Source organism: Vigna unguiculata, chromosome 3 (genome assembly GCF_037176805.1).
Source record: "Vigna unguiculata cultivar grain cowpea cultivar isolate G323 ecotype 2 chromosome 3, ASM3717680v1, whole genome shotgun sequence".
Lineage (NCBI taxonomy): Eukaryota > Viridiplantae > Streptophyta > Magnoliopsida > Fabales > Fabaceae > Vigna > Vigna unguiculata.
In genome coordinates, this window is record NC_140794.1 from 48,255,775 (window position 1) to 48,267,696 (window position 11,922).

The following is an 11,922-nucleotide window of genomic DNA, read 5'->3' on the forward strand; positions in this document are numbered from 1 at the left end:
TTTTTTTGGCAGGCCAGCCTGCCGAGCCAAGCGCACATTGCCACCCCTAGTTTCAATATGTTTTCCATGTTCATAATGATCTCTTCCTTGTTTGAGAATTACCTAATGAATTCGACATTAAATTTTGACTTTGTGATGCTCCTTTCTTCTTCTCTTATTAAAACGTTTTTTGTCTTAATGTTAGTAGTCTCTTATAATATTTTCTTGGATTCGTGAAAGTTTAACAAAGCTTAATCTAAACATTAATAATTAGACCTACAACTACAAATATTAAATCATGAATTTACAAGTCGAAAGATTACAAAATAAATAAAAAGAATGACTATTTTATTGAGTAAGAACCTATACCTTGACAACTAAGCCTCCACATAGTTGTGCCAGGAGAAGGGACTGCATGGTGGGCTGAGCTCAAGGATACATCCCAAGGCCCACTCCACGTCACCAGATCAGGGGTACTCTCAAACCTCCACATCATGATTTGCTATAGGTGACCAAGTTAGGCAGCGTGAGAATAGAGCGAGGAATAGTACTATCGTGTAACTGCCTATCCGTGCTTCTGGGGAAAAAATATCCCTTGTAAATACCTATACATACAAAGAGCACTCTAAAGAGAGGGGAGGATTTTTTTTATTTGGTTTAGGAAGGAGTTGTTATATGAATAAGTGGTTTCTAGGTGAGAAGCCAAACAACACAACTTTCTGTCGAAACATTAGCATCCACCGTGTGGTCCAGTACATAAACATGTTAAGGAAGACATGCAGAGGGTTGAGGAGGAGAGCACACAACTCCAACCTTTGCTTAGTTAAAGTCATCGCGCCTCAGGTGAATTATCTTTTTATGCTTAAAAGTAAGGTTGTATCATGTTAGCACAACTTCAATTATGTTGTGAAGTGTACTGACATTCTATAAACACAATTCATCACAACATTTCACAACTTCATTACACTTCACAACACAACTTAAATCATGCCAATATAACACAACTTTGTTTATGATATAATTTACCTTAATAAAAATTGTCTCAAGTTATGACGACTTTAACTTTTTAAAAGAAATTGTTTAAAGTTGATACAACTTCATTTCAATTATAGCGAAATCGCTACAACATAACATGCCTTTTTCATTATCAAGACTTGACCAATAATTTCAAAATAAAAATTGTTATTTAAATGATTACATCTCATGTTCACAATTTGCCACAATCCAAATGGTCTCTCTGATTTATTAAGATTTTGTCCCTACATATTACAAATTTGCATCAAATGGGATTTTATTTGTTTCAGGTTCCAAGAAATTGAACATGTGAAAGTTCAACCGGATCGCATAAGTTGACCTATCTAGTATGAAGATACAATTATCATTTAAATAATTTAACAAGAATAACACTTTTCAACTAATATATTTTTTAACTTGAAAGAGTTAAATTATCCTCTCTTTTTTCATAATATTCTTTTAAGGATATTAGAAAACACTGTTTTCCAATTTCAAATTTACGGACAACTAAACAATTCCCTTCATTTTTCAAATGGCTCTCAAGGAAAACAAAGTTGTCGATCGAAAGTGAATAAATAAAAATAGATAAAATAACAATTGTTATATATACGAAAATCTATAGTCTACGATATATATAATAAGTGAATTTTGTAGCATTGCTCATTCGTGAGTTTGATTTAGTCATTATAATAATATTTACAAAATTAAAATCACTTACAGTTTATTTATGAAAAAAAGTTGTTACAAATTTTCATATCAAAAGCTTGTTTACAACAATCACTTAAAATTAAACAAGCACAATATAATTGTTTCACAAACTCGCAATATTCAAAATAACACTTCAATTATTTTCCACAACTTATTTAATCTTTCCCAGAGTCCAACACAAGACACTTAATCAGGCTTTCATTTGCTACTTAGTTTAGAAAAATAAAAATGAATACAAAAAAGACTAAAACTACTATTGTGCAGAAAATCATCTCAAATTGAAGGGTATTATTCTCAGCATCCGATACAGACATCGTATATTATCGAGTGATGATGAATCTAACGATTATCATCAAGATCATGCATCTACAACACTTTTATTGAATCCTTTTTCACTTGCACTGGCCATTTCATATTTCATACTTGGTGAAAGAATCCGTATAAATCATCCATAGTAGTAATTTAACAAGTATATTAATAAACACGAGCTTTAGGAGGGAATGATTCCACTTCATCGTCCAAAGTGTTCATGTGCACTGGCCTGTAATCTAACCGGACCTTCTCATTCTCCCAATATCTGAAAATCATGCACAAAAGCTCACTAACAAAAACAAAGCAACTTGTAAATACAAGTATTTTCACCATCGAAAGTGTTACGGTAAATCCAGAAAACCATATTCATTTTTGTTTTAGATGGCCAGCAAGCCCTGCACCTTACCATTCTGCCTTGGCAAAGCAAGAAGCCTAATGGATCACTAACCAGAATATATACCGTGCCACGGATAGCAGCACAATTACTATAGTGAGTATGGAATTTTCATCTAAAATTACCACATTCAACAGAAAAACATTTGTTGCAATTCCCCACCAAAAATCGATGCATATCCGTTTTTGAATCCTGTCACCACTTCAAATTTGATGGGTTTACTAAATAAAAGACAGCAAAAGACACTGGATTACATAAAGGCTTGTCCCTTCCTGCAATGACAACTAAACTACCCAGAGACGGAGGTTCTTCAAGAAAGGATAACTTAAAGTTGGTTCAAATATTATTCCACTTGCGCCACTGGTTTATTGATTGTTTGACTTCTCTACTAATACAAGAGATTAAAGACGCAAGCTCTGATGCACTTAAACTAAAAATATTATTCCACTTGCGCCACTGGTTTATTGATGGTTTGACTTCTCTACTAATACAAGAGATTAAAGACGCAAGCTCTGATGCACTAACGAATCAACAGGATTGTATACATTAAAAGCATCAGGATTCCCACTAGAAATGAAGAGAACCAACGCAATCCAAATATCTACTCATGTAAATAGCACATTAATTGAAACATGACTTACCCCAAAGTGTGTTTCATCCAGCTTTCATCGTCTCTTTTCTGTAAATTAAAAGCAAGCACCGTATTCAATCAGACCCACTATTCATATTAATGGGGTGAAATATATACAGCAGTTTATACTAACCGTGAAGTCCTCACGGGCATGAGCACCTCTACTCTCTTTTCTTGCTTCAGCAGAATGCATGGTGATGCAGGCATTAATCAAAAGATTTTCCAACTCAATGGTCTCAATCAGGTCAGAGTTCCTGAGAATATTGAGACAGAGAACCTTTTAAAATGAAAGAACAGATTTGATTCCTTGAAATAATAGGGATCCCAAGTGACATAGGCCAAAGAATTTTTACCATATCAAACCTCGATCCTTCAACTTGACATCATGGAAGCTCTCCCATGTTTTATCAATTAATTGACAACCTGTCACAAGGTACATGATATTCAAAGAGAGAATATAACTATGGGAGCAGTAAAGGTTATAAGTGTACTTTGAGCAAAGGAAGGGGATAAGAAGAACAATAATTATTGATCAACAAAGTACTACCTTCTTCTAATGTTTCTTGGGTACGGAACACAGCAGCATTGCTTTGCATTACTCTTTGCATATTCAACCGAATTTTGGAAGTTGGCAATGATCCATTTGAATTTCTCAATTTGTCCAGCCAAGCAATTGTTTTCATACCAGCATCTTTCTCTAAAGGCTTTTGTTTATCTCCTGCAAAATATTAAACAGGTGAACTTTTTTTCACTTCATTTCAACGTGCACAATCTATTTATAACTGAGAATGAATCTTGCCTGGCCTACGGATTTCTGCAACTCTATTTGCACAAGCTCTACCAAAAACAACAATGTCAAGAAGTGAATTTGCACCAAGCCTATTGGCACCATGAACTGAAGCACAGGCTGTTTCCCCAGCAGCCATTAATCCAGGAACTACTGCATCTGGATCATTACCTTTAATAGTAACCACCTAAATGAGAAAAAAGATGTATTAGACTAATTCTTTTTCCATTTTTTCGCTTTGTTTAAATAAAAATTTAATGAAAATATAAAAAATTCATAGGACAAGATAGCATGCCATAAACCAAACAGGTAATCAAGTATTTCATAAACGAAAATTAATAAAATATATCATTATTTGCAATGTGACATACGCAATGACATACATATTCAAATTCCTGGAGAAGCAATTTGAGAAATAAATAGATTTCTCCAAGAGTCTCTCTCGTAGATAGAAGTGAAATGGTGTGGTGCTAGTTAGTTACAAAAAATACATACATACATATAGTAATGGGAATAACGTAACGCTACAGGTACAAAATGATTCACAAAAATATTAGAAAGACATTTAGGTACCAAACATGACTTCCTAAATCACGGTTTTCTGAGAACTTCATACCACAAAATTTTTCAACACATAAAGATGTCAAACTCAGCTTTATATCCGTTTCTAACTGTTTCGATGAAGCATAGAAAACAACTAAAAGTTTAGGTGTTTGGTGATAATACAAATTACATAGAAAATTGCTTTAATAACATAGAATAATCAAATCCTTTCTGGCACATTCTGTCTCTCTTTTTTCTTTGTGTAAGGTACATAACTTCAAGCCAATGAAAAGGTTCGAGTCGTCAAAATAAAACCAAACAATTATCTGTTGTGGTATGTGTTCTTCTCAACTATTGTGCACCAAGAAAGCGGAGAGCAGTAATTTATAATGATAGGAAATAGTTGCTCTAGAAAAAATATATATAGGCATGACAATGACTAATTAAATTTATTTTTCATTTTTTAATTTGTTTCTCATATTTTCTTTTTCTTTCCTTTTCTCAAATGGAGGTTAAACAATTACTTTTAATATTGTACCTCTCCATGATGATTCGTGGGAATACCACCCATGTTATAATGCACTGTTGGCAAAACAGGAATAGGCTCCTTAGTAACATCCACACCAGCAAAAATAGCAGCTGTTTCAGAGATACCAGGTAGTCTCTCCTTGAGAACATCTGGGGGTAAGTGATTCAGGTGTAGATAGATGTGATCTTTATGGGGTCCTGCAAACAATTTCCATGGTCAAATTAATTGTCCAAATTAACTGGAAGGTCAAGGTTCAAGAAAATATCGTGCATATCTAGTTTCTAGAGGAAGACAACGTCCCACTAAAATAATATAGCCACAATTATATACAACGTCAAAGTAACAGCATAGTTATACGTTAGAATATTTTTTTATCAGAACATAGAAGTATTAATTTAAGGTCAACCATACCTACACCACGGCCTTCCCGAATTTCCATAGTCATTGATCTGGAAACAACATCTCTTGATGCAAGATCCTTTGCAGTAGGAGCATAACGTTCCATAAACCTCTCACCCTCACTGTTCCTGAGAATCCCACCTTCACCACGAGAACCTACAAGGTCCAAGAAAGAAAATGAGAAGCAATATATATTTCGACTAAATTGGCCAAAGTACATAACTGTCAATAGTATACAATCAAAAGATAGCCTATATGCAAATAAGAACTAAGACATTCCAACCTTCCGTGATAAGGCAACCCGCTCCATATATGCCCGTAGGGTGAAATTGCACAAACTCTAAATCCTTCAAAATTTATGACAGGAAAATGTTAAAACACTTGCTATATAAGATTTCAGCTTAATAACAAAATTTGCAAAGCCTAAAAATATACCTCAAGTGGGACCCCAGCCCGTGCAGCCATGGCATTGCCATCTCCAGTACATGTATGTGCTGAGGTGGCAGAAAAATATGCTCTACCATAGCCCTGATGCAAAACAGAAGATTAACACATACATGTTCATGACAATTACAATTGTAAACTTCAATTAATATCTAACATGCAAAAGAAAATAATGTACCCCCGTGGCCAAAATTGTTGAAGCTGCTTGGAAACGATGTAATGTTCCATCCTCCATATTCAACGCAATCACTCCTTGGCAACTACCTGTATTTCAAACAAGGAAAAATTGTTAACTCTATCAACTCCTACACATACACAGTCAGCAACATCTTTTCAGCACTGCACATGTTTGACAATCCAGTGAGCATCACAAACAAGTAACGCCATATTTGTACATATGAGGGACAGGTCATAGTTGTGAAAAAATAAATGATGAGAACATATAGCCACTTAATCTCAAATCTTAAATATTAAATATAAATAAAAAAAGAAGTATATTTTTTGGTGTACCATTCATAAAACTGGTCCTATAACTGTGTCATGAGACAGAATTTTTAATAATTTTACTTACTCTTGTTCTTCTCTCACCAGTGTTGCAGCTTGCGTTCTAGTAATAATATGACCAAAGAAGTCAGCAGGCAAGGTGAGAAGGAAAGCTAAATTCTTTAGATTTCCCGGATATGCACAAAAAACTAAAGTTTCAGTTTTTACTTTCTACTATACCATTGTATTGGTTAACTTTAATTTCAAGATTAGCTGGGCAAAACAGGCAACCATGTTTGCAATTGAATTTTGAAATTGCTTTCCTAGCCTTGTGGACATACCAACATAGTGAAGTGTTATTCCTATAATCCCATACTCTCCTTTATGTGCCTTTTAGTAGCTAATGTCAAGCAGAAGAAAAATTGTGACCTATTTATCTTTGTATTATAGCTTTGGCAAAACTGTAGTTCATTTCCTCTGTCAATGACACAAGAACTATTTCGAATTTGGCGGATTATTAATAAATGGACGAATACTTGAACAGTTGAAAGAAAATATGAGACTCTAAAATGCAAATGTGGATGCATAAAATCCACTTGAAGGATATAATTCTCCGCCAGCACAGTGCAGGAAACTTTCTGGTCGTCCTGTGCTATTAAATCCTTTCCTATGAATGCTGATACGTTGTGCAATTAATTGATTGCAAATTGTTCAGAGAAATAAACTACTTTCCAGAGAACCTTACCATCACTGTTCATTAATAGATCTAGTGCAAAATATTCCACAAAAAACTGGGTATTATGTCTCATAGCTTGGCCGTAGAGAGTGTGCAACAAAGCATGTCCAGTTCGATCAGCAGCACACGCACAACGATATGCCTGACCACCTGTAGCATAGCAACATGAAAAAAAAGGTCAAAATCAGAACTCTCAGATAAAAAGTGCTAATATTCCACCATCTGCAATTACCTTTTCCAAAGTTCAAGCTCTGACCACCAAATGCACGCTGGTATATTTTTCCATCTTCAGTTCTTGAAAATGGCAGTCCATAATTTTCAAGTTCAATGACGGCTTTTGGTGCTTCCCTACACATATATTGGATGGCATCTTGGTCCCCTGCAGAACACGAAGCTTACCTTTTCATATCCAAAAAGGAAACAAAAGAAAGAATGGACATACAAGAGTCTCTGCTTTGATATTCATAACAGCAAACTAATCATCTTCTTATTATATGAAAATTTTGAAGGACAAAACGAAAAAGTTTAAAATTTTAAGGTAGAGTGAGTTCATACCAAGCCAATCACTTCCCTTGACAGTGTCGTACATGTGCCACCTCCAATCATCTTCAGTCATATTTCCCAATGCAGCATTTATACCACCCTACACACAAATTTGTTGCCATGCATGAGCATAATCAGTATATTCAATTCAGAAGAAAAGGTTGGTCTGGTTAGGCCGACTTAATCCACTTTTGAGCATCAACCAGTACTTTACTAGCCATGCAAACAAATACAACATAAAGGTATGGTAAGAAAAGAAAGAAAAATCCCCATATATCATTGCAAAACAATAGCCAAAATAATGTCTTTCATCCCCTAAAAGTGGTATCAAACAAAGATGAGGTGTCTTATTGTGTTAAGTGACCATAAGACGATAAGGAGAATACATTACATCACCTATCCCACTATAACCGGCGTAATATCAAATTTAAAACATGCCTAAAAGTTTCTGAGTAGAGATGATAAATTGAAAGAAGTTATTCAAGTTACCACTGCTATAGTCATCCAGTTAAAACTAGGGGTGGTCAAAATGATTGAACAGAAGGGAATTATAGTAAAATTGTACTAAACTCTAAAAGTGGTTCAACGAAACGGAACTATTTGATTGTTTAAATGAATTGAACTGCATTACAGTTGAGATAGCTTTGAGTGAATCAAACTGAATTTACTCTGAATTGTTTTTGAATTACTATAAGAATTGTTTGAACTATTACCAATTGACATATTATTTTTAAAGCATATTTTTCAATCATACAAGTTATAATTAAGTTTAGTTCAAATAGTTCTATTTAAAGAGCAATTCAATTCAGTTTTCTTTCAAAACATTTCAGTTTTTTTTTATACAATTCAATTCAGTATCAATTTATTCAATTCAGTCTTTTTTAACAGCCCAAATTAAAACCACGCCAATAGCCCTCATTCTGTGGTCCATAAAAAGATTAATTTAGAGTAAATAATCAAAATAGCGGCCCCTTCTAGCTATAGGGCTTATTAGTTCCAAGAAAAATGTGGAAATAACATTCAATGTCCTTGAATGAGTGTTTTTCGTCTAAACCAAATTGTCCCTCATGTCATGATCCTCAAGGACCAACAAACTGATTTTATTATCGGTAACCCTTACTAAATGAATAACTCCACGTATGCAGACAACTTGTACCATAGTTATAGCAACCGAAAAGCCAAAAAACAAAAGGATTCAATAAAAAGTTAAAATCCTGAATTGCGACAAACAAGTAACATGCATAAACACAAAACGTGGAGAGTGGGAGAAGATCTCGCACCTGAGCTGCAACAGTGTGCGAACGAGTTGGGAAGAGCTTTGTGATGCAAGCAGTGTTGAAGCCATGTTCGGAAAGTCCAATGGCGGCTCTCAACCCTGCACCCCCAGCACCCACGACAACCGCATCGTACTTGTGATCGACCACGTTGTAGGAGGAGTTTCCACTACTCTGCACACACAACGACCAAAAGAACGCCGTTTACAAAACAAAATTTCCATGACCGAATCGGAAATTGAAAATGGAGAGATAGAATGAGAGATTTGACGAAATTGTTCGCACAGAGAAAAATCTTGACACGTGAGATCTCAGTGATTGGTGATTCGCACGAGCCACGCATCGCCACATTTCGAAGCACCCTCTCTTTTCTTTCTTCCACCCCGTTCTAATATTTTGTTTATTTTTCAGTGATTTTGGTGTGGAATTCTAATTTGATAGTGTTTGCATCCCTGGTTGCATAGTTTGATGTGTGTGTTTGGCGTTTGGTTTGGACAAGTAGCAAATGCAAGAAACTAATTTTGATACTGAGTTTTAAAGTGAATGAAAATTAAGCCAAATTAGGAAAAAGCGAAATGCGATTAGGCAAGTAACGCAGGAATTTACGATGAGGGTTTTGGTTGTTTGGAAAGAATGCATGGATATATTGAAACGTGACTATCAGGGGTAGTGTTGCGTATATAATAAGAAAAAAGTGAAGTGGTCCACGTAAGATATTTGAGAGAGTGACGCGTGGCAAGACAAGAGTGTTTGTATAGGAAAAAGCGAGGGTGGGTGGTGTTCTTTATGCCACGACTGATACGATATAGATAGTCCACGTAGCCCTGAAACGCACCGTAGCATTCCAAAGCTAGATATGATCATATGGCTGTATTTTCATCACTGATTAAACGGACGATGAACAAACGTATGGGAGAAGGAATTTATTTTATAAAAAACTGTATTAATTTTTAAAAAAAACCAATAATAAGAAAGAGTCAATATCAAAAGCTAAAGCCACGAGATTCTCACTGAAAAATGACTTACTTTCCTTTGATAAAAGTTGTGATCTAATATATAACTAAAATTGGAAGTTAAAGTAAAGCAAATTCTTGTTATTTTTTATGTAGATCTAAGTAAAGTGTAAAATTAGTTATAATTTAAGAATATGACAATATATCATTAACCGTGTTATAAAATTGTGATGGATATTAAGTTAAATAAAAGGTTAAATATAGTCTATAGATATTATTTGAAAACATACATTTGGTTCCTACCATTGTAGGAAGAAATTCCTTTCGAATATCTAAGAGAGGTAGATAAGTATTACAAAGATTTAAAAATTATTTTATTTAAGGTCAATATGAATGATGAATATAATGAGATAAAAAAAAACTCATTATAATCGTTTTTATTATTTTTCTTGAAAGTATAAAACTAAATTTTAAAAGGATAAATACTCTTCAAAATTCTCTAAACATCCCTTCACAAAATATTTTTTTCTAAGTGTAAAAACATTACACTCTTTTCTTCTCTATACCTTAAGGGTTTAGACCAATGCATGCAACAAAACCGTTCCTGAATAACGTAGCACCACTTTCAGAGTCATCTGTGCAAACGTAAATCATTTGTTAAAAATTTCTAAGCAAATGATTAAAAATTTATAAACAAGAATTGATTATGGATCTCTCAAGTGGTTAAAGACTTCGATACAATAAGATAACAATTATATCTTCGTAATAATAAAAAAAAATAAATAATAAATACTTAATTAAAAAATATAAAAAATTAATTAAAAATACATAAATATTACTTGAAAATTAATTGAATATATTTTATTTCATTAAATTTTATAAATTTAAAATTGACATCTTAATTTCTTTTTTTTGTTTTTCCCTTCAAACTTTAATATTTTGGATGAATAACAAAAATGCAGTTGAATATTCACTGACTAAAGTAAGTAATTTCTAACTAAGAGGATTTACACAACATAAATTAAATTTAAGAACAATGTGTTTAAACTTAATTAATATAATTAATAAAAGTATATAAGTTTGTTCTTGTTTGATAGGACAAAATATAAGGATCTCTAAACAGACACTGGTGATCTTTTAGGAAGTGATTAAGAATTTTTTAACCAGTGACCAAGGATCTATAATAGAATAAGATAGCAGTTATATCTTCCTAATAATGACAAAATAATAATAATAAATACTTAATTAAAAAATATAAAAATTATTCAAAAATATCTAAATTTTACTTAAAACTTAATTAAATATATTTTATTTCTTTAAATTTTATTAATTTAAAATTGATATTTTTGTTTCTATTCTTTTTAATTCTTCCCTTCAAATTTTAATGTTTGGATGAATAGCAAAACTGCAATTGAATATTCACCAACTAATCCAAGTATTTTTGTAACGGTGAAGATTAACATATATAAATTAAATTTAAGAACAACATGTCTACACTTAATAATATAAGTCTGTTCTTGGAGGATAAAGTTAATAAAAGTAAAGCATGATTTTATTTTATATAGCTATACACAGCAAGTGACCAGAGACCTCTTTCAAAGAGTGGATAGGGACTTCTAAGCAGACACCCAATGGATCTCTCAATGAGTGACTAAAGACCTCTCAAGCGAATGACGAGTGACCAGGGACCTCTAATCGAACAAGATAGAGATTATACCTTAGTAATAATGAAAACAATTAAATAATAAATACTTAACTAAAAAATATAAAAAAATAATTAAAAATACCTAAATTTTAATTAAAACTTAATTAAATCAATTTTATTTCATTAAACTTAATTAATTTTAAATTGATATTTTAATTTCTATTTTTTTTAGTTTTTCCCTTCACACTTTAATATTTTGAATGAATAGTAAAAACGCACTTGAAGATTCCCGACTAAAGCAAGTGTTCTTTAATGATGAAGATTAACAAATATATATTAAATTTAGGAAGAACAAGTTTAAACTTAATTAATATAGGTTTGTTCTTGTTGGACAGGAAAGTAACAAGAGTAAAGCATGATTTTATTTTATAGGACTATACAAATAAGTAGTTCATAGCAAATGAGCAGGGACCTTTGAGCAAGTGACCAGAGACCTCTAAGCAAGTGATAAGAGACCTTTTAACAAGAGACTAATGACCTCTTAATAG

General features: G+C 32.9%; 1 protein-coding gene across 1 annotated transcript; it reads right to left on the minus strand.

Annotated features, from left to right (window-relative positions):
* Positions 1-1,957: 1,957 nt before the first annotated feature.
* Positions 1,958-9,406, minus strand: LOC114176517 (succinate dehydrogenase [ubiquinone] flavoprotein subunit 1, mitochondrial). The gene is made up of 16 exons (XM_028061581.2): positions 9,062-9,406; positions 8,783-8,950; positions 7,515-7,602; positions 7,192-7,338; positions 6,969-7,109; positions 5,919-6,004; positions 5,732-5,824; positions 5,580-5,643; positions 5,309-5,452; positions 4,907-5,094; positions 3,838-4,012; positions 3,586-3,756; positions 3,392-3,461; positions 3,172-3,292; positions 3,049-3,086; positions 1,958-2,278 (listed from the first exon to the last, which is right to left on the minus strand). Exons 1-16 carry the CDS (start codon positions 9,125-9,127, stop codon positions 2,176-2,178), a joined length of 1,863 nt encoding a protein of 620 aa, XP_027917382.1. The 5' UTR covers positions 9,128-9,406; the 3' UTR covers positions 1,958-2,175.
* Positions 9,407-11,922: the final 2,516 nt, after the last annotated feature.